The sequence below is a fragment of the Lontra canadensis genome, unplaced genomic scaffold (assembly GCF_010015895.1).
Source record: "Lontra canadensis isolate GAN:19392208 unplaced genomic scaffold, GSC_riverotter_1.0 scaffold48, whole genome shotgun sequence".
Lineage (NCBI taxonomy): Eukaryota > Metazoa > Chordata > Mammalia > Carnivora > Mustelidae > Lontra > Lontra canadensis.
In genome coordinates this window covers 10,855,767-10,879,660 of record NW_022631042.1, presented here as the reverse complement: position 1 = coordinate 10,879,660, position 23,894 = coordinate 10,855,767, and the positions used below count along the sequence as shown (strand labels likewise).

The 23,894-nt window shown below is 35.1% G+C and overlaps 1 protein-coding gene across 6 annotated transcripts in view; it reads right to left on the bottom strand.

Moving 5' to 3' along the window:
• The window catches only part of KMT2E (lysine methyltransferase 2E (inactive)), a 95,441-nt gene that overhangs the window by 22,680 nt on the left and 48,867 nt on the right, over positions 1–23,894 (bottom strand). For 4 of the 6 annotated variants that reach the window (XM_032873326.1, XM_032873325.1, XM_032873330.1 and 1 more), the window contains 10 exons: positions 22,722–22,836; positions 21,395–21,624; positions 18,420–18,500; positions 14,579–14,637; positions 13,503–13,675; positions 9,512–9,550; positions 4,762–4,992; positions 4,513–4,643; positions 3,383–3,500; positions 2,351–2,460 (listed from right to left, as the gene is read on the bottom strand). In XM_032873326.1, coding sequence (XP_032729217.1) covers positions 2,351–2,460; positions 3,383–3,500; positions 4,513–4,643; positions 4,762–4,992; positions 9,512–9,550; positions 13,503–13,675; positions 14,579–14,637; positions 18,420–18,500; positions 21,395–21,624; positions 22,722–22,836 — 1,287 coding nt within the window. Of the gene's footprint in view, positions 1–2,350; positions 2,461–3,382; positions 3,501–4,512; positions 4,644–4,761; positions 4,993–9,511; positions 9,551–13,502; positions 13,676–14,578; positions 14,638–18,419; positions 18,501–20,630; positions 20,743–21,394; positions 21,625–22,721; positions 22,837–23,894 lie in introns of those variants that run through there. The other 2 variants (XM_032873328.1, XM_032873331.1) reach the window with 2 other exon arrangements.

The following is a 23,894-nucleotide window of genomic DNA, read 5'->3' as shown; positions in this document are numbered from 1 at the left end:
CAAAATGCCCAAACCTGAGTAAAACACTAGAAGCCCCCACTTGACATATTTTTAAGTAGTTTAATACTTGTTCACCATAAAAATAATTCACTATTTTATTTAGTTCCTAATACTAATTCACTAATTATTACAGTGATTCACTAATTCACTAATTATTACAGTTCCTAATACTGTTCCTTACTAACTTTCAAGATTAGTACAAGTCAAACTGCCTAAATCTGTAAATCAGGGATAGAACTCAAAAATTTGTTATCTATGGGACCCATCTCCCCAAATTAGGTATTACTAGAAACTAGGTTGAAAGTCTTTCTAGATGTTTTCTTTGATTTTAGGATAACAACTGCAAATAATGATGGCCAACAGCTAATGTTTATTAAAAGCACTTATTTTGTGCCGGGAAACACTCTACATATCTTAAACTCATTGAATCTTCAAAACATTCCTGTTAGGTGAGTATTATTATTCTTCTATTATGATATAATGAGATGAAGAAATCGGCTGAATAAGCAACCAAGCTAGGATTTGAAACCACTCAGATTATAAAAAGCTTATATTCTTAACCACTTATGGGAGACAGTCTTTCAAAGCAATGAGCAAAGAGCCATTATGCTAAATTTTCTACCATCTGGGAGAAAAGGGGCTAAGAAGGTCATGCTTAAGTTATAATAAATTTGACTCCCAACAATCAAGTAGAGATACACAGTGCAGGAAGTGGAATTTCATTAACAGAAAACATCATGAACATGTAAAACTTACACATTTAAATAGGTTACCATACAAAACTTTAAAAGTAAAATACAGAATAGGAGGAAATGAGCTCAAATGCTTATAACCAAACAGACTACAGGATACAAAAGAACCATTCTCCTCCCCACCCAAAAAAATCAGAAAAAGGCCAGGAGGAAAATTGAAGGCGACTGAACAATTCATGAGAGAGGAAATCCAAATGACTAATATACAAAAAATATACAAAAAATCCAAATGACTGATATACAAAAAGATCCTTGGGCTTATAAAATAATCAAGGAAAATGGTAATTAAAAATATAAAAAGATGGGATGCCTGAGTGGCTCACTAGGTTAAGCGTCTGCCTTTGGCTCAGGTCATGATCCCAGTGTCCTGGGACTGAGTCCCCCATCAGGCTCCTTGCTCAGCAGGGAGCCTGCATCTCCCTCTGCTTTCCTCTCTCTCTCTCTCTGACAAATCTTTTAAAAAAAAAAATATATATATATATATACATATATATATATGTATATATATACACACACACATTACATATGTATACACACACACACATATGTATGTATAAAAAATACCATTTCACATGGATTAGCACCAATTTTTGAAAGTCATAAGGAAGTGCAGAGCAAGGAAGAAAGGTGTGAGAATAGAAACTGGTCATGACCCCATGTCAGGTAACACTGAGGCCATGCACATCCCACAGCTGAGCAAGCATACCCACTAGATTCTCTCCCATGGAGAGAACATGGGCCCACAAAGACATGTTCAAGGAGTCACAGGAACGGTTCTGGTAAATTTAAGATCCAACAGAGAAATGGATAAATGCTACTGGCAGTGAAAACAAGTGAACTAGAGCTACACAAAATCAAAGAACCAAATCTCAAAAGTAACAAATGAGAAAAGATGAAAACAAAACACTACAGAATGTAATTTACACAGAACTTTAAAAAAGTTTTTATACTCAGAATTAACTTTATTTCCCTAGTGTTTCAGAACAACAGTTCTCAGAATTTCCTTACAGGACTCCAACAAACCCTTTCAATTTATACTACAAAAAAATCTGCACAATTTCTTTTTTTTTTTTTTTTTTAAGATTTTATTTATTTATTTGAGAGACAGAGCAGGAGAGGGAAGGTCAGAAGGAGAAGCAAATTCCCCTGGGAACCTGAAGAGGGATACCTGAGCCGAAGGCAGTTGCTTAACCAACTGAGCCACCCCGGGGGCCCCTGCACAATTTTCTTTTATTTTGAAGGGCAAAAGTGAATTATCCATTCACACTGATCAATTAACTTACATTAAGACCAAAAATGTATCCCCTAAAATACAAGAAAGAAGAAATTCTCATGTAAACAAGGTCAGTGTTATATGGCTGAATTAGGACTACCTTTTTAAATTACTATGATCATTTACATTACAATAATAAAAGTCTGGTAAATAAAAAATCATGCTTAGTGGAAGCTGACACCAAAATGCTTGTTTTCAAGTACATTTCACTGCCTCGTAATACATACAAATAAAAAACTATGAAAGTGATGACAATACCTAGATTTTAGGAGGGCCTTAAGGAACTATTTCAAAACAGATAACATATTTAGAGACTTGAACTTACCAATTCCCATAGTCAAAATCAAAGGCAATAGTTATTTCAGTTCCCTTTGGAATACTCTGTATAGAATAAATGTAAAGATGTATGGTTCCATCTTCAATTTCATGCCTCACCTGTTAAAAGAATAATTTTACATTTTTATAAATTATTTTCTATCTTTAGAAGCACCTCATCCTGCAATTCTGAAAACTTTTCAAAGTAATTCATGAGTACAATGTGAAAAATATGCAACTGTAAGACTGTAACTCTAAACTGGTGGTTATCAGCTGGAAGCAAGTGCAGTGAGGCAAACTCTGCAATCCACCACGTAGCATTAAAAAGCAAACACTACACAATTCCACAATGCATATTTTTTCACCTCTCAGTATCCCTGGAATTGGGAGTTTTATAAGTGATAATACGTTTGATATGATGACATGCAGTAATGAGTAATGGTACAGTTAACACCATACTTTTCTATGACAGACACTGTTCTAGGTACTTCACAGGTATTAACTCCTTTAGTCCTCCCAATAAGTTTTTACAGGGAAAACAAGCACAGACAAGATTACAAAGCTAGTTCATCAAAGAGAAGACAAGAATCTAGTAAGTCTGGCTTCAAAACCTATACTCTTAAGTGGAACATATAAATTTTAAATGTTTATCTGGCATGAAAACCCAGAACTACTACTTCAGGCTCCAAATTAAAGCAGAATTTTTATAAAAAAAATTTATAGTAGCATATGTAAAATCTACTTTAGCTTTTAGTTTTGTCATCTATCTTGATCCACTCAGATCAAGATGTATGTGACCCACAGAGCTTCAGAAATAAAGTCCAGTATTTCCTCTTACAAAAAAAAATCACAATTTCTTCAAAATGTGCAAAGTCATTTCTAAGACCTGAGAGCCAAGTAATCACCTGATTTTTCATAATGGAAGCACACTGGGCACTATAAAATTCATCAATAGTCAAAAAGTCTACCAGATTTGTGTCTGATACTCATTTCCACATATCCCCCAAAGCCCTGCCTCCCAAAAAGATTTCTGTAAGCTTACCTCTGCATTGGGTGTACAAGAACGCCTGATGAACCGAGCCTCATTTCCAAAAGTCCTTGCATCAACACACATTTCTAGCCCGTGAAATTTAGAATAAAACAAAACAAAAGGATATGGTCTACAAAGAAAGAAATGCATTATAAACTATTAACATATTATCAAACTTCTAAAATACTCAAAGTCAATAGTGAAGCCAAGATCTGAATACAGGCAATCTGATACCAGAACCCATTTGTTAAGGGCAAGTTCATGGCTAATCAGATTTTTACCTGCTCCAATAATCTTATCTAAATCAAAGTTAATTAACTGAAGGTAGAAATTGAAATGTACAAGGAAAAATAAAAAGGGAGTGACTACTACCTTTACAGAAGGATTCATAACTGGATGCCTTTAAAATCCGTATCTCCTACTGCACTTAAGTGTTTGATTTACAGCACTGTTTTACATAAAATTTGTATGTAAAAGAGAAGTATTCTTGTATATCTTTCAAATCTTAAAAACTCAATTATAAACAACAAATAATCATATATACTGAGAACGTTCTCTCTCTAGAGATACCAACGTATTTCTACACCTCAGGGAAGCAATGGGTCACAACATCAAATCCCCATCAAAATCACCAACCATAGGAGAGGGCTCCAGAGCCATTCCAGTACCAAGAAAGTGAAGGTTTTAAAGTAGGGCACATCTAACATCCTCTAATAAAGAGAAAGGAATTCTTGCCTGTGATCACCAATGGTCTTTTCAGGTTCTACCAATTATGTCACAAGGAGTTAGGAAAGGTCCTGGATGCAAAAGGATTCCTCAGAATCTTAGGTAATCAGAGTTTTCCATTAACATCCATCTAAATTGCTTTAGTTTATCTTTGAAGTAGACTATTGTAGGAGTGTCAGCAAGACAGAGATGGGTAAGAGACTGAGGAATACATCTGCTTTTTGCTGTATTTTATTATAGTTCAAAAGTTTATCATTAGTCATTGTTCAGTCACACTACACTTTTAAATGTATTAAAATGCACTTAGGAAGGCAAAATATATATGAACACAGCATCTTGGTAAAACAGCAAAAAAAAAAAAAAAAAACAAACCCCAACTCATAACTATAGATAACTGGTAAAATAAAGGAATATACCTCTTAAAGAAATATCCATTTGCTTCAAACTGTTCTCTTAGCATAAACTTCCCTCTGTACTCAATGATAAGTGCATCAGGAGGCAAATCTTTTGCGGATTTCAGAATTTTCTTATTTTTTTGTATATGGCTCTAAAACCAGAGAAATGTCGAGATTAATTAAACCTGATTGCTTTCAAGCTAACTACTCAAGATATGCATTAGAAAACGGTTTTGTTTCATAAATTTTTTGGGCAAATGATATATTTACCTCCACAGGAGGCTTGAAGAGCAAATTGTTGGTATTCAAATCTGATTTATTTATTTCTTTTTTGTCATTTCCATTGCCTAATCTCAGAGCTATTCTTTGTGCCTCCCTCTGAACACCCTCACTATACTGGTTACTGTTTGCCTCTTCATAGCGATCCATCCACGCTTTGATTTTTGTCTCCCATCCAAAATTTGAACCATCAGATGAAGGATCGATCTCTGGAGCTGAACCCTAAAATCACAGCAAACTAAGCATTAATATCTGGACTTCCAAGTATTTACATATACACACTCAAATAAATGATCATCTATGTAAAAGAACGTAATATAAAGTAGAGACAATGATAGGCTTTCAGAGGTCCTAGGGAAAAACAGACCATAAATGAGCAGCCTACTCCATCTTCATACTGCATGCCAGACAGGTAAGGACTTAGAAAACTAAAGGAGACCAAGTTATGTTGGACTAGCAAAAATTCAGCCTTCACTGACACCACTGTAGCCAGATGGGGGCCATTAATAAAACCGCAAATACTCCAAACTTCGGAGTCACTGCTAGCTATTGGTTAAAAAAAGGACAGCATGGGGCTGACTAAGCCTGCGTGGCTCAGTGTCCAACTCTTAAGCGTCCGACTCTTGACTGTGGCTCAAGTCATGATCTCAGGGCTGAGAGACAGAGACTCACATCAGCCCTGGGCTGGGTGTGGATTCTGCTTAAGATGTTTTAAGATTGGAGCGCCTGGGTGGCTCAGTCATTAAGTGTCTGCCTTCGGCTCGGGTCATGATCCCAAGGTCCCGGGATAGAGCCCCACATCAAGCTCCCTGCTCGCAGGAAGCCCGCTCCTCCCTTTCCCACTGCCCCTGCTTGCGTTCCCTCTCTCATTGTCATTCTCTGTCAATAAATAAATAAAATCTTTAAAAAAAAAAAAAAAAAGATGCTTAAGATTCTCTCTCCCCCATCTCTCCCTCTGCCCCTCTCCCACTGCTCTCTTGGGAGCTCTTTTTAAAAAAAAAAAAAAGAACTTTTTTATTAGAGACTGTCAGTATCTACCTTGTATTCATAGTTTTGACAGACTACAATTTTAACACGTTTTATTTAAAAATACATGTTGATAATCTTAATTTAGTGTAATTTCAAGATCTATAATCAACTCTCCACATGATAAATTTGACATAAGGAACAAAGTATCTCACAGAATGTGAAATGACCAAAATGGTCTATAGCCTAAATTCAAGGGTCACAGTGACAGCAAGGACCTTTGCTCTTCATCTATACCTCCCAAAAACCCAAAAGATAAGAATGCTTAGTGCAAAGTACTAAAACCCAAAAGATAAGAATGCTTAGTGCAAAGTACAAGAAGTCACAGCCTCTCTTAATCTGTTACAGAGCAAAAAGTGGGGGGCACTTGGCTGGCTCAGTTGAAAGAGCATACAACTCTTGCTTTTGGAATGGTAAGTTTGAGCCTCATGCTGGGTGCAGAGATTAACTTAAAAATAAAAAAAAAATCTTACTGGACGCCTGGGTGACTCAGTTGGTTAAGTGGCTGCCTTAGGCTCAGTTCATTATCCCAGGATCCTAGGACTGAGTCCTGCATCAGGCTCCCTGCTTGGCAGAAAGCCTGCTTCTTCCTCTCCCTCTGCTTGCTGCTCTGCCTACTTGTACTCTCTCTGTCAAATAAATAAATAAAATCTTCAAAAAATAAAATAAAATAAAAATTGTAAAAATCTTAAAAAAAAAGAACAAAAGGGGACACTTTTCTTGCTGGACTGCAACTTACAGACAGGCATAATTACCACACATTTTAAAAATATATTAAAATGTGGATGCCCACAACAAGGTTTGGTTTTGTTTTGTTTTTTTAAGATTTCATTTATTTATTTGACAGAGACAGAGCAAACACAAGGGAGAGGGTGAAGCAGGCTCCCCACCGAGCAGGGAGCCCAACCTGGGGCTCGATCCCAGGACCCTGGGATCATGATTTGAGCCAAAGACAGACGCTTAACGACAGCCACCCAGGCACCCCTTCCAGAATGATTTTTTTTTTAAGATTTTAATTATTTGACAGAGAGAGATCACAAGTAGGCAGAGAGAGAGGGGGAAGCAGGCTCCCTGCCGAGCAGAGAGCCCGATGCAGGGCTTGATCCCAGGACCCTGAGATCATGACTAGAGCCGAGGGCAGAGGCTTAGCCCACTGCACCACCCAGGCATTTCCAGAATGATTCTTATTTGCAATCTTGGGATAAAAATCAATCAATGCAGATAACAAAAACTTTTGTTTCATTAGCATAATTCAGATTGTAAATGATTTTAACACATGACATTTCAATTTTTGTAAATGCTATTCATCAATTTCTTTCTACAACACTGAACACCTTGATGAGAAAAGATTATTTCCTATGGTGAGTGCTGTGAAGTGTGTAAACCTGGTGATTCACAGACCTGTACCCCTGGGGCTAATAATACATTACATGTTTATAAAAAAAAGAAAAGAAAAGAAAAACACAGAAAAAAAAAGAAGCTTTTTTGGTTTCTTCAATAAATTCTTTAGTACACAGAGGCCCTGAGACAAAATTGTTTAAGAACTGTCACTTTAGGAAGGCATTTATTTTCTCAGTTGGTGTGAGATGTACTACTAATAAAGACTGTTACTTCTAAAGTATGTACAGCCTACATAACTAAAATTTTAAAATCACACGTAGAATTCATAAAAGCTCTTATATATCCTGTTAGCCATGTACACATGTACAGTAAACACTAAAGTTTACCATTTGTCCACCTTCCATATAGGTAATTTTTATTACAAAAAGTTATCATTCTTTCCTACAATGAAACAAACTATAGTAAGTTGTTCAACTACTTGACAGGAATGTGTTTATTTTTACCAACTGATACTTTATGTAATTATATATTCAACATTATGATGACCACCTTGTAATAGATTTTTACACAAATATGAAATACTACATATTAAGGCTTTCATCAGCTTTATTAAAGAAATCTAGTAATATCTTAGCTTTTATTTTTTATTAATTTTATTTTTTACTTTTAAAAGATTTTATTTATTTATTTGACAGACAGAGATCACAAGTAGGCAGAGAGGCAGGCAGGGGCGGGGGAACCAGGCTCCCCGCTGAGCAGAGAGCCTGATGTGGGGCTCAATCCCAGGACCCTGGGATCATGACCTGAGCTGAAGGCAGAGGCTTTAACCCACTGAGCCACCCAGGTGCCCCAAGAAATCTAATAAATTTTAAAGATTTTTTTTTTTAATCCCCTGCCCCCCCACCAACCAAGCCTTCTACTGACCTGGTATATATTTGATGCAGTAAATTCTTCTGTATCTCTTCAACCTATAAATACTACAGAATTACTAACTGGAATTGCTGTATCTTAAAGAAAGTATCTTTGACTTAAGTAAAAAATATCTTTAGGGGCGCCTGGGTGGCTCAGTGGGTTAAGCCTCTGCCATCGGCTCAGGTCATGATCTCAGGGTCCTGGGATCCAGTCCTGCATCAGGCTCTCTGCTCAGCGGGGAGCCTGCTTCCTCCTCTCTCTGCCTGCCTCTCTACCTACTTGTGATCTCTCCCTCTCATTCTCTCTGTCAAATAAATAAAATCTTCTAAAATATATGTATGTATCTTTAAAGATTCACAAAGGATTATTAAAATTTCACTTTCTTAGTCACTTCTTTACATAATAAATGAAAATATTTCACTTAAGTAAAAGATACCCCATCTTCAATAAACCTATTGGGATGACTACAGGATGAATTAGAAAAGGAAACTACAGAGTATTGAGTTTCCACTGGGTAAATCCAAAAACCTTTTCAGACTGTATGTTATGTCAGAGAATATCCCATAAACCCAAGTTTAATATATATATAGTAAGTATAAAAGTACAAACGTATACTTTAACACAAGTTTAACACAGAAAGAACATTTTTGGGCTTACAGTCTGAGTGTCACCGTGTATTTACTTTCTTGAGAAAGAACTACAAAAGTATGCAGTAATCATCACTGCACAGGTGTTTAATGATTTGTTTTCCAGGGAATGTGGAATAATGAGTAACTATTATGCTTTACATGATGGGCCCAACAAATAGACTGTAACATGCTCCCCACATCCTATTTTACTATCTGACAACTTGAGAAACCCATTATCCTTTAACCATATAACCTAGAAAGCTATCGACATACTATATAGCTGACCTCTGTTATCCAACACCTATCGTTTCGGGGGGAGGTAGAGTTAAAGAGCCTTGCCTCTCTCAGCAATCTGGCCATCTACAAAATTGAGGATATATTCTAATTAATTCAAGGTACAGGTGACTACTTTGTACTTCATGGTGATTTTAGAGTATTTTATAACAACTTACTTGACTAAATCACTAGAATCCCAACTATGCAAAATACACAAATTTTCAAATTCTCAATGTGATTTTGCATTCATATGTCCAGTATATGAAGTGGTACTGGGAGGCATGGAATACAATAACTGAAATTCATATTACCCCAAATTTTGATATTAGCTATTACTTACATACCACTTCCTTTTGCTTAATATTTTAACAGTGTGAGTAAACTCCAAGAGTGGCATATTAATCAAAATAGGATTTTCTATGGTACCACTTCTGATAAAGATATAATAAGCAATAAATGATACACAATGAAGAGAACATAAAGATTATGGACAATCACTTAATAAGCTCCTGAAAAACTGACAGTTGGTACTAAGAACTTAAATTTAATGTATTTACCTTAACTCTTGATGACTTCCTAGATCCTTCACGAAAGGCCTGAAATAACATTAAATTCTGAGTGAGTTTTTCTTTAAACTGGATATAATATTTAAGAATCAATCAGTTCACTAAAGTCATCTACTAGAATGTTATTCTATTATTAACAATAGAATGCAGACAGGGTGCCTGGGTGGCTCAGTCAGTTAAGCGTCTGTCTTCAGCTAAGGTCACGATCCCAGGGTTCTGGGATCAAGTTCCCCATCAGGCTCCCCGTTCAGTGGGGAGTCTGCTTCTCCCTCTCCCTCTGCCCCTCCCTTCTACTTCTGCACTCATGAGTGTTCGCTCTCTCTCTCCCCACCCCACTCTCAAATAAAAAAAAAAATAAAAAGAGTGCAAACTTTGTATACCTGAAACTAAAATAACAATTTATGTCAACTATACTCAAATTAAAAAAAAAAAGAAGGCAGATTATGTAAGAACATAAGAATATGTATATGATACTGCCCAAAAAACCCTCACGTTTTCTGTGTGCTCAATTATTACAACCATGGAAAAATATCTGATTTAAATTGAAAGGGTATTAAAAATATTACAATAATTTTATTGAAGTCATGAGTTTGGGGAGTGATAAAATAATGTTACTACTTTAATTCTCTAAGTCAACTAGTAAGTGATTTGAACTTGTGCTATTTAAGAAATAAGCACTGTGGTAAAAGAGAGTTGTATTTATTCAATAAATATTTAGTGACAGCTCACTAATCTGCTGGGTCCTGAAGTGGTATTTAACATTTATCTTCATCATCACTCCACCCTAAAAGTCTCTAGGGGGACTAACAAACATAAGCTGAGAGTAAGCAATATAGACCCAAATATATTTAAGTGTCAAGTCTGTGTGTAGACTACATGTTAGAAGAAAGCAAGATTTACTAACAACAAAAACAAGGCAATGAACCTTCATGGGAAACATGGGAAAAGAGCTAGGTAGACTTTGGAGAATGGATGTACTCAGAGAGATGAACTGAAAGGAACCCAATTCTAATACTAAAGAAATATGAGGGGCACCTGGGTGGCTCAGGTCATAATCTCAGGGTCCTGGGATCAAGCCACCCCCTGCCCCTGGGGGGTCTGGTACTCCTTCTCCCTCTGTACACCCCTTGTGCTCTCCCTCTCTCTCAGATGAAATCTTCTAAAAAATTATAAAAAATATGAAAGAAGGCATTAAATAGGAAAAAATATGTCACAGTCAAGGAAAAATGAATATACGCACTTGTACCTACTGAAGAGTATGAAATAAAATTGGCTAAAAATTAAAAATTAGATCTTGGAAGCCTTATTTTAAAAAGTCCGATTTTATGATTCTGACTCGAATACAGTTAAGCTTTTCTTTACGGTAGAAGAATCAATAAAATACTTCTAAGCAGAAAAGAGATATAAGAGCAATATTCACAGGAGATGTTGCAAAGCAGAAAGATAAAGTTGGAGAAATTAAATATGGTAAGTTATTACTGCAATACAATGAGGTGATGAGGGCTTAGATGAGTTTGTAGAAGCAAAAGAAGAAAAATTAAAAAGTAAGAGACATTCCAAAGGAAAAAATTAATAGTGCTTTTGAAAATCAATCTGAATGTCCAAAAGTAAAGATGACTGAAAGATTTTTGAGGCTGGATAATAGCTATGCTGCTGAAATTAAAAAAAAAAAAAAAAAAAAAAAAGAATTTGAAAGATAGTCACAATACATGTCTTTTTCTATGCTACTCTGCATTATTACTAATATTAATACTTTATGGGGCACCAGGGCAACTCAATCAGTTAAGTGTCAGATTCTTTACTTCTACTCAGGTCATGATCTAAGGGTCAGGAGATGGAGCCCTGCACCTCAGGCTCCATTCTGAGCACAGAGCTGCTTAAGAGCCTCTCTCTCGGGGTGCCTGGGTGGCTCAGTTGTTGGGTGTCTGCCTTCAGCTCAGGTCATGATCCCAGGATCCTGGGATCGCCCTGCATCAGGCTCCCTGCTGGGTGGGAAGCCTGCTTCTCCCTCTCCCACTCCTCCTGCTTGTGTTCCCTCTCTGGCTGTGTCTCTGTCAAATAAATAAATAAAACCTTAAAAAAAAAAAAAAGAGGTTCTCTCTCCCTCTGTCCCTTCCATGCTTAAAAAACAAAACAAAAACAACAGTACTAATACTTCATGTCAAAGTCCTGAACTGCTGAGACACCAATACCTTGCTACGGTTTAACAACTGTTATCTATCCAGAACATCTACTGTAAACTCCATTCAAATTTTTAACAATTAACTGTAACAGCAACAGGCTGAGTAAAAAGCAAAACTGTATATATCCTTTTGTTATATATTTTTTATTACATATTAACCTCAAATAATAGTAAAACCTTAAGAGTGGATACAGCTAACTAGATTTTTCTATGCACAGTTCCTGGATTTTTTTTTCTAATCTTTGTCAACATTTACTAACAACACGAGAGAAAAAAATCTCTCAAATACAAAGCAATATTCTGAAATAACTTTGATTCATTTTAAATAGCCAAAAGTCATTCCAGCCAGAAAAAAATCAGAAATCTATGCTTTACTCAAAAAATAGATCTGTTAAACCAAAGGACCTGAAACAAATATACAAGGATAAAATTTCCAAGTAACATATTTTTTAAAAGATTTATGTATTTGAGAGAGAGAAAAAATAAATAAAAAGGAGAGAGAGATGAGGGTAAGCAGACTCCCCTCTGAGGATGGAGCCCAACTAGGGGCTGAGTCTTATCCCGAGATCACGATCTGAGCCAAAATCACTAGTTGAACACTTAACTGAAGGAGCCACCCAGGTGCCCCTCAGGTAACTTTTTTTTTTTTCTCTTAAGATTTTTTTTTATTTATTTGACAGAGAGAGAGCACAAGCAGGGGGAGTGGCAGAGGGAGAAGGAGAAGCAGGCTCTATCCTAGGACCCTAGGATCATGACCTGAGCCAAGGGCAGACGCCTGTCTGAGCCATCCAGGCTCCTGAGAAGAGAGCATTCTAAATGGTTAAAGGAACAGCATAAGGAAAAGTAACACCCAGTAGGACACCTGGCTGGCTCGGTCAGTACAGCCTGTGACTCCCGATCACAGGGTCATGAGCTCAAGCCCCACACTGGGTGTGAAGCTTACTTAAAAAAAGAAAAGAAAAAGCTAACACCCAGAAAGTACAAGTAGAATTTAGTAACAAACTATCCACAATGGGTAAAATACAGGTAGAAGAATGGCAGAACTGGAGACAGGGACATAATGCGTGAAGACTGCTATAGTCAAGGTACATTTTAAGCAGAGAGGTGAAATTAGAAAATGCAAAGTACACACTGCCTAGTAAACAACCAGATGATATCGTAAAGAATTACTTGAGGAAAAAAATGCTTTCTTTGAAAAACCCTGATTACATATCTTGGGATAATTTCACTCTACAATAGCAATGTAGTCATTGTGAAAAGTATTTTTTACCTTAGCAGACAAAAATCTTCAAAAGCATTTATAACAAACTTAATGAAAAAGTGGCCTAGAAATGATTCTGTGCCTCTACATCCTTGGGATAATTTATCACATAGAATTTAAGTGAAAAAAATCTACATGATAAGGAATTCAATAAATATGGGGGCTTATTAAAATGATTAAATATAATTCAGAGAATAAATATAAACAGTCATTCACAATCATTCTGTGCTCCTTTACCTGTTCATAAGGTATTAAAAATTTAGGACTCCCACTTCTGTTTTCTAAAACAGCAATTTTTTCTATATCATTTTAGCTTTTGCATTTCTATGACTAGTTTCACTAGCGATGATTGCAAATCATTGTGCATTCTTCTCTATTACGCTCCAATCTTTTAAACATATTAAAATTTTAAAATGAGTTTTAAAAAACTTAAGATTCTAACACCTTTTCTGGCTACCATCCAATACTCATCTGCCTTTCCTGTAAAACTCAGCTCCCACCACTTTCCATATATACATCTTAAGAAAGGAAAAACTTACCTTTTTACACTTTGAAATATTTTGTTCTTTCTCCCCACTTTTTTTCCTTCTTTTATCATTAACCTTGGAAACTCTCGAAGCAGTTAGAGTAATCGATGTTGGGGTGTGCTGAAATGCAGTATATAATTCCACAGGAACCTCATCCCCACTCTCAGTTGCACTGGTATCACCATCTTTCAAGGCAAAACAGAAACTATTGTACTTGTAATACGATTTCAAACAAAACAAAAAACAAACTACATGGCATGCTACATGGCAAACTGTTTATCTCCATCTGTCTGAAGAACATTTTTTTTTACTTTCTCACCTCAAAGACACATTCAAATGCAAACTACAAGTACCATTTCTTAAACACTAAACTAGATACAAAAGTCTGACATTACACAGAGATGGTGTGACTGTGGGAAAGCTGCAAGGAAATTCACAATTCCCTATGAAGGGGAATTTAGCCATATCTAGCAAAATTCTACATTTATTACTCTTTCACCCAGTAATCCCATTTCTAGTATGTATTCAAAGATAAAGTGAATGAACCCCCCCCCCACCCCGCCGCCAAAAAAAAACAACTTATCCAGGAGGGTTTCATTGAAGGTACTGGAAAATACTGGAAACTTCCTAAATGTCCATCAAACAGGACAAGTTTAATAAACTATGATTATTCAAAACCATTTGTACCTAGTACTGTTTTAAGCCAAAATGAAAGTTATATTGCAGTTACACTTCTAAAATCTATTCTTAAAAATGAAAAACTACTATTCCATATGATAAACTAACGGATCACCATCTCTCTGAAACGCAAACATATTTTAATACTTCTTTAAACCAATTTACCTTTGTAGAAAAACACGGATGATTTATAATTTTTATTTTCCTCTACTTCCTATGTTTTCTAAAATAAGTACATTCTTATTCTATAATCTGTAAAAAAAAAAGACTATTTAAAATCTCTACCTGACTTTAAGTCATATACACAATCAACATTCACTGCTAAGGTGTTTACATCTGACTAAAATACGCAGGCCACTCATTCTCTCCATCACACTTATCTTCATTTGGTATAGATTCTTTTCACCTACCTGACATATTCTCCCTTTTCCGGCGTTGTAGTAGCACTGCCCTCTCTTTATCCAAACTCCTGTATTAAAATATTAATGATTATTTATCAAACTTTCATGAATTTAGGTATAAGCAGATTGGTTTTAAACGTGATAAACTACAATTTCTCTAATATGTTCTTACTGAAAAATGAAAAGTATAAAATATATGTATTGTCCCTTGCCTTAGTTAGATCTTATCCAGCATAATTAGCAGTAGAGGCCAGTTAAGTGACTCTACTGCACTTTTAAGAAAAAAACCTTTTACTTAGGAAACAGCAAAAAGTCTGTTAAAAAAAGAACGCTATTTCATGAAAAAGATGGAGTGATGGAAAGAAATCAACCTCTACATACCAGTATAAAGTGACCTTCTGCAAATATTTTTAAGAGAAAAAACGAAATGTGGCAAAAACTATAATATACTATCACTTACCTAAGTAAGGTAAGAAATACAAATATGTATGTATATATCTGTTTCTAATAAGGAAACAATGGAAAGAATAATCCATTTTTTATCCTACTTCAGGGGTGGAAGGACATAATCACATTAGCATATAGTCATAAAAATAAAGTACAAAACAATCCTAAAAATAAAAAGTAACTAGATTATTCATATATTTCTAATAGGAATGTAAAATGGTACAACTGATCCACAAAATAGTTGGACAATTTTGTGTAAAACTAAACATGCCACTACCATGTGACTAAACAACTGCACTTCTAGGCATTTATCCCAGAGAAGACAAACTTAACACTCACACCAAAACCTGTACACAAATGTTCACAGCCACTTTATTTGTAATAGCCCCAAAGTGGAAAAGACCCAAATATCCTTCAGTGGGTAGGTGGTTACTGTACATATATATCACAGAACACTACTCCGCAGTAAGAACGAACAAAATACTGGTAACATGCAACGAATTAGCTGGCTCTCCCGAGAATTATGCTGAGTAAAAAAAGCCAATCCCAAAGGTCACATACTGTAGGATTCCATTTATATAACATTTTTTGAAATGACAAAATTATAGCCATGGATTATAGATTACAGCAATGGAGTTGCCAAAGGTCAGGTATGAGAGTGGGGGGAGAAGTGGAAGGTGGTATGGCCGTAAAATGCAACATTAGGGATCCTCTCCATGGAAATGTTTTGTTTCTTGACTGTGTCAATGTCAATATCCTAACAGTAATACTGTATTAATAGTATTTCAACATGTCACTACAGGGGGGAACTGGGTAAAGTATATACAGAATTTCTGTATTATTTCATAACTGTATATGAATCTGTAATTAACTCAAAATAAAAGGTTTTATTTTAAAAAATCAAAAATAAAATAACATCAACATAGTGTGTATTCAGCTGGTGTTATAATCACACAGTGAAATCCTTTTAAGGGACTTTAAACACAGTAACTATACATTCCTTGTGGAACATAACTTAAGAAAAAAAGTTCTAACTCTTTTACATAGGGGCTCCTGGCTGGCTCAGCAGTGGAGCATGCGACTCTTGATTTCAAGGTCATGAATTTGAGCCACAATTTGGGTGTAGAGTTTACATTAAAAACAAACAAATAAATAAATAAAATGAACTGTTTTACATAATCATATGGTTGGTGCTAGTGTTGGTATTGTTGCTCTGAGACCACTGTATTTTTCTATGAAATGAAGCAACTAAGTAATTGGTGAGATTCTAATTACATTACTGTCTATACTGCTGGGAACTAGGAGGTAAAAATGGAATACAGAAACGGCTAAATGAAAACTTTATATTCCTAAATTTAAATTGCAATTATCTGTATAAACTCATGTACTTTATCTTAAAAATAACACACAAAACGTAATTTCCTAGCTTTGTCTAAAAAGACAAAGACCTAGGAACATGACCAATCCGGTAGAAAGGAGCATGAATAGCTCTCAGATTCTACAACTGAAAACCAATTCTCAGAGGCACAAGAGTATAAAATAAGCTCGAGACTTCTTATACCAGAAAGCACAAAACCTATCAAGTACCAGTAGGATACGGTCATAAGGGCTCAAGAGCAAACTTGATGAGGTTCCCAATGACCAAAACTGGACAAAATTTGAGTATCAATAAGAATGATAACTGCAACAGACTGATATCCAAGATGTTTAAATCCCTGAATTCATAATGATACTTAAATTTCTTTTCAGTATTCTGAACACTAGTAAATAAAGGGTCAGAATCAACAAGCATTTATCCTGCCTTTCCTTACCGAAATACATTTAACTCTTGAACAACATGAAGAGTTAGGGGCACCAACCCCCCCGTGCAATCAGATATCTGCATATAATTTTTGATTTTCCAAAAACTTAAACTACTAAAAGCCTACTACTGAGTGTCAGCCTACTGATAACATAAACTGTTGATTAACACATATTTGGTATATGCATTATACATTCTTACAGTAGAAGTGCACCAGAGAAAAGAAAATGTAATTAAGGGGGGGCACCTGGGTGGCTCAGTCAGTTGAGCATCTTGTCTTCAGCTCAGGTCATCATCCTAGGGTCCTGGGATTCAGCCCCACATTCGAATCTGCTGGCTCCCTGCTCAGCAGGGAGTCTGCTTCTCCCTCTTCATCTGCCTCTCCCCCCAACACCTCATGCCCTCTCTTTCTCTCTCAAATAAAATTTAATTTAAAAAAGAAAATGTGATTAAGGAAGTCATAAAAATCATTTATATACTGTATTGAAAAAAATTCACATTAAAAAAAGAAAAAAATCCACATTTAAGTGAATCTGCACAGATCACAACTACGCTGTTCAAGGGTCAACTGTATTTCTTAAGAGCACTGAACAGTTAATTTGGGAGAGTTTGTTTCTATAGAAATATTCCAGCTAATAAGTTATAAGCAATAAGATTAACATGGCACTAACCTGCAACCCCTAACAAATTAATGGATCTAAATAAGGACTATCAATGTGTCCTATCACAGAGACAACCAGATATTATGTGCTACCTGACAGAACAGTCTATGAAAAATCCTCCTCTCAGCACTCCCCAAAAAATCCCATCACACACTTGTTTACAGAAATACAAAGGATATAGAAACTGGTTATTATCATGATAATGCAATCAGCAAACAAGTCAGAACAAACAATTCAGTTCCTTAAAAGTGAGACCAGAGTTGGTGGGGTGATGGAAGGAGGTTTGTTTTACCAGAGTCTTAAGAGACAGATGTATATCAACCAATCAGTATTTTAACTGTGGCTGAATGATAATAAATTTTATTGCATGTATAATAATGGTTTGGGGTTGATTTTTTAAAAATTCTTTTACAGATATATATTGAAAAACATATAAATATATATATATATTGAAATACATAGGGATACATGTGTATGAAATACTGTATCTGGGACTCCCATTAAAATATGTGAAAGGGAGAAGATATATATGACAGTTTAAATAAAAAAAATTGTTGAAAATTATTGAAGCAGGGTGGTGGAACAATTTTTTTTATGGAATACACGGATCTAGTAACTCCTTAACATAGTGCACTACCATGAAAAAAGATGCCATCACTTAGAAGATGTGCTACTATTTTATGCACTATTAATAAAACAAAACAAAACAAAAAAAACTCCACAAAGTAAACTATGGCATATTATCAATGGAAAGACTCTTTTAGAGATGTCAGAATACAAAAAAAAAAAAAAAAGAACATAAAAATGAAAAGTTTATCTTAGAACTGATGAAACACAGTAATCCATTAATTGTTTAATCCAGAATTCACACATAAAGCTCTCTTAACAGAAGATTACTTCAGTAAATTAAATGGCAATCTTATAAGTATGCACAACTTACCTAGGCTGACAACGTTCACATAAGTATGTATCAGGAATATGCTGCCTGTCAATCCCCATGCAGTCAATATGTTGCCAAACACTTAAAGAAAAAGCAGAACATATAAAATGTTAATAGAATATTCTTAATTTAAGATTTGATTGTCTATTTAACTATCAACTTAGTAAGCACGCACTTTGAGTTTAGCACTGTAAAAGGTGCTGTGAGGAATTCATAGAAATATGTCCTTGGGGAGATAAAACTTTGAGATGCAAAGACAGGAGTACAAATACAGGATTTTATATATATATATATATATATATATATATATTTCTAAAGCAAATATAACTTTTAATGTGAAAGGTAGTATACATTATAAACATTATCAAAAGTCACAGCATGAAGATGTCCACACTATTTTAAGTTAATCGGAAAATAACCCTGGCGAATAATGGATTTGAATTAAAACCTCATTTGGGAGATTAGAAAGAAAAGGTGTCATTATAGGAACTTTTCTCAAGTAGACAGATATAAGGAGCAACAGCCAGCAGGCAATTATCAATATGAAGGGGGATTTTCATTCTGAGACATAAAGGGGGATAAACTGGATTAGTAAAGTGTAGTCAGATTATACAGGACTCAAAATTCAGGATGTGTACAGATCTCCTCTGACAGGCACGAGGTAAAACTAGAGGTGCTTTGGTGGTATACAGTTAATTCAAAGAAGTTAAGAAACCCAAAGTAGAAAAAACAACTAAGATGATTTTCCAACATTCCAAAACTTAAAGAAGGACAGAACTAAAAAGCAGCAGAGAAGATAAGTTAAAGAATCCAAGATACATTCCATAAGGATAGGGATTAAACCTATTCTGTCCTCAAATTATTTTTATGGAATACATGGATCACTTTGAGGCAATCTCTCAATTTGCTACTATTACTTATTTTGTTGCCTGGACTTTAATTGGCCCAAAGCTGACAGACAGATAGATAGATAGATAGACAGAGAGATAGATCTTAATTACTCTTTATATAATAATTAGCCATTTCAAATATATCCCTACTGAGTTAACTATAGTATGCTCTTCACTTCTAAACTGGGAAAGCTGGGAAAAGAATTGGTAGAAGGTGGAAGGTAACAAAATATAAGATGCCGGGGGGGGAGTGAGAAATAAAAGCAGAGCACCTGACAAGGGAGGTTAGAATAACAAACTAAATTAAATTTGGTAAGTAATAATGTCATGCAGATAAAAGTAGAAACAAAACCAGAATATGCAATAAATGATCTGAGCTCTAGGTGTCAAACTTGAAAGAGGAGTATAGGCAGGAGGTACATGGACATACACAGAAGCAATACAGAACAAAAAGAGAGGAAAAAAGGTAAAGCCTTGAAAATATACTACAGATTAAGCAGTAGAAAAATAGAACAACAACAACAACAACAACAAAAACCAGATTCATAACAGAGAGCAGTTGCTGAGAAGCAAATACCTTGAACAATCCAAAAACTGAACTGGTCCTTCAAGAATTTGCAGACAGGTATAAATCCTAAGGACTATTTCACTATTTTCTAATTGAGATAATTCTATATTATATCTAGATCATTGTAATGAAATCGAAAGAAAACACTGCATTAAAATGAAAACACTGCCAAATGGTAAGGAATTTATCACATTAGACAAGATCAGCTAAGAGAAAGCTATTATTACATGATCAGTTAAAATATGAACTAAAATTTCCTAATTATTTAAAAAATAATGAAGAAAAGTTATCATTGAAGTTTTTTTTTAGTTTTAAAATTTACCTCCTGAATAAATTTACTGAGGTGACTGTTCATACTAATGATATGTGTCACAGGTAAGGAGTATTTATTTTTAAATTTAAAAGGTATCACAATAATTTTATTAAAATTAATTCAAAATATCACATCTTTACACAAAAATGTCAAATTTCACTCTCCAGTTAAGACTAATTCCCTCCTTCTGGCAAAAGTAAATCAGCTTTTTTAAATATAACCCTATATGCATGTTTTTATCAGTAACATTCAACTCCTAATCATGTAACAGATGGGAAGAATATTACAAATAATGCAAAGTAATTTATATTTGGCTCTAAGATGTATTTTTACACTCATACTCAAATATGGGTATATGTTATACTATTTCAAATCAAATAATGAAGCATTGCCACAAACATCTGACCTAGGAAATTGTGTAAAGCCACCAAAATATTTACCCCCTACAGTACACTGCTTAAATCCTCTCTGCTTCCCACTCTGTACAGGGGATGGACTCAGTAACTTTCAGGCTAAAATCCTACAGTTCCCTCTCCATCCTCCCCAACTCCCTCCCCTGCAAAACAAATCAAAAAACAAAACAAAACAAAAAAACAGAAACAAAAACAAACAAAAAAAAGGAAAACAAAACCCCACTTTCTGTCCCAATCACACCTTCTCTAGGGGAGGAGGCCTTTCTTGGTGGTTGAACCAGGGTTGGGGGAGGGGAGACTGTGGTTCTGGTTCAAGGAGACTCCAGAGGGCTGCAAGGTTCAAGTCAAAAGGAGGTGAGAGAGTCAGGTCAAACAAACATCAATCAAAATGTATAATTCCCCCAAACTGGAAAATCACAGTTGACTATACAGCACAAATAATTCCAAAGGAAATTCAGAGGGCTCATTTTTCTATCTTGTCTACCACTATGTGTAGTTGTATTATTATTGGATGAGCAAAAAGAGAGATGGGATCCTATACGAATGAAGTTCAGAACTGACTGCCTATTACTCAGTTAACAATGAGGATTTCTAACAAACTCTAACAGAGCTTCTTTCCCATAAGGAATTTTTCTAGCAAAACACACTGCATTGATACTAGCAATGCATCAAAAAAAAAAAAAAAAATGCGTTCATCAATTCCTTTAAAAGTGACTTTATCTTCTCCAAGAATAACAATCAAAGGTTAGCAACATTCAAGAAGAGTAAATGAACAGCATAAGGTATTTTACCTGCATTTGTCACAACAGATCATATATCCATCATCATGTGTAAAACCACATATGCACCTGGTTACATCAGTACCATAACTTCCATCCTCAGATGTGCTGATTGTTGTAGCACTGGAAGTTTCATCAAAGTTAGGAGTGGCAAATATGCCTACTTCATTTTTGCTAATAAGAACTGATGGAGGAGGGGAAGCCGGAGGTGTTGGAGGAGGACGAGCACCATAATTATGGTCCTGGATAATTGAACACAAATACAGCACAATATAATTCCAACAACAGTATGAACTTAGATAAAAGTCAATCCTTAATTTGAATATTCAAGAAATATGTAATTGACCCATTTCTTCCCTAATACCTTTAAAATAATGACTTGGTGAAGCTAGATATTAAGCCATACTAGTAAGTGAAAATGTCTACCCAATCTCAGTCACCTGCACGGGGACTTCCCTCAAACTCCATGCCCTCACCTCCCTAATCAAAAGATATCCTCCAAGTCTTTTGGTTAAAGAGCTCTGCCTTCAAGATAGAAGCAGGTACAAGATGTGAAGATAAGGGTTAAAAACAAAACAAACAAACAAAAAAAACCCACAAAAAACCTTGGGAATGTGGAGACATTCTTAAAGAATAACAAAAACAACTAATAAAGACATCTCTATATAGATTTTTAAAAATTTGGTGTTTACTCTGGTCCCAGAGGTAAAAATCCCTCATAATTTACCTGGATAGTATCACAAATGTGTCCAGTTCCGTAACTGTTACAATCTAACTTGTACCTAGCTATGCAACAAGTGAATGAGTTTAGATAAGCCTTCATTTTTGCAGCTATGAAATGGGGACAAAAATTATGCCCATCTGATGAAGGTGGTTTGGAAGATTAAATGAGATAATACATGTAAAAATGTTTAAAGTTTGGCACATAAGTGCTCAATAAGTAGCATTTATATAATTATAAAATTACTATATAATTTAGAATCAACAGTAGATAGTAAATATAACCCTATTTTTTATAGAGAAGGTAAAGAATTATAACACTAAACTATTAATAGCATAAAATGCATAATGATAAGAGTAAGATTAATAATAAAACTTCTAGGGAATGCCTCTTTTAGAATTTAATCCCTCAATATAGTGAGAGTAATAAAAAGTTAAACTATAAATTACATACCTAATTATTTAGATAATATAAAACAAGTATTTTTTCTAAATATTGTTTTAGGCACAATACCACATCTACTTTCAACCTCTAGATATAAAAAGTACCCTTTGATAAATAAATAAAATCTTTAAAAAAAAAAAAAAGTACCCTTTGAGAGAAATAGTAGACACTTACCGCATAGGGCAAACCGATGTAACTGTGTGAATGATGCGAGCTGCTGGTATATAACTGGTGGGGATAACTGTTGGATTTCTCAACTACCACAGGGCTAGCTTCTACGGATTCTGGTCTGGAGGGGGAAGAGGTGCGTTAAAGAGAATTCCACTCATTTTTGTTCTGCTCATCCATTTAAAATTCTAAGCATTTATTTCATAGAAATTGTTTCTACACAAATGTCATTATTTCTATACAAATGTTTTTTCATAGTAGGCAGACACCCTTTGGACGAGATATATCCCATATATCCTATCTAGATTCTGTGTCCTAACAACAAAACTTTTAAGTAAAATAGTATCTTACCTCCATGTTCAAATATAGCTGCCCTCTTATTAGGAAAAATGATCAGAGATTAAACATTCTTTAATATACTCAGTGGCACTGGGGACACTGAACACAGGGAGGAGAAGAGGGGCAGAGAGAATTTAAACAGGAGGAAGAACACACTGAATCTACACAGAACCCAATGTCAATGTCAAGTACACATCTCAATGTTCAAAACTGTAGGTCTACGTTCGTGTGCCAAGATGTAACGAGACTCTGGAAAATATCATTAAAGTTAATGAATACTTAAGAATAAATAACAGTAATTAATAAATAAATGATAAATAAAGTTAAGAAATAGAAAACTTCACAACGAACCAAGGTTTGCTTACCAAAAAATATAAGCAGCAGGTAGAGTAAGATCAGCAGTTCTCGCCTACAATGGTTAGGTGATGACCTGACCATCAAATTATACAAATGGGACTAACAACTCACCCACTATCACTGACATATAAGCTCCCTGGCCTAACATTATACATGTATCACTTTCCCAATTTCCTTACTCATATCAATCTTCCTGAACCCTATCCTGGTAATTCCTATTGATCAATGTGGTAGTAAACCTACTTCTGAAGCCAATTCAGAATGAAATTACTTTCTGGCTTGCATACACAAAACATGACCTGTTTCTGTGCCTTTATTCTTATCGCAGCCACCAACTGAGAAGATTTTTTCGTAACACTCCTTATCTTACCTCGCATTAAAAACTTGCCCTTAGAACTTAGTACTTTTGCACTCGTCATGGTTTAATACTTCTTCATGTACTTACACCCTAGTTTCATATTTCTATAGTCAACTGCTTCTTGA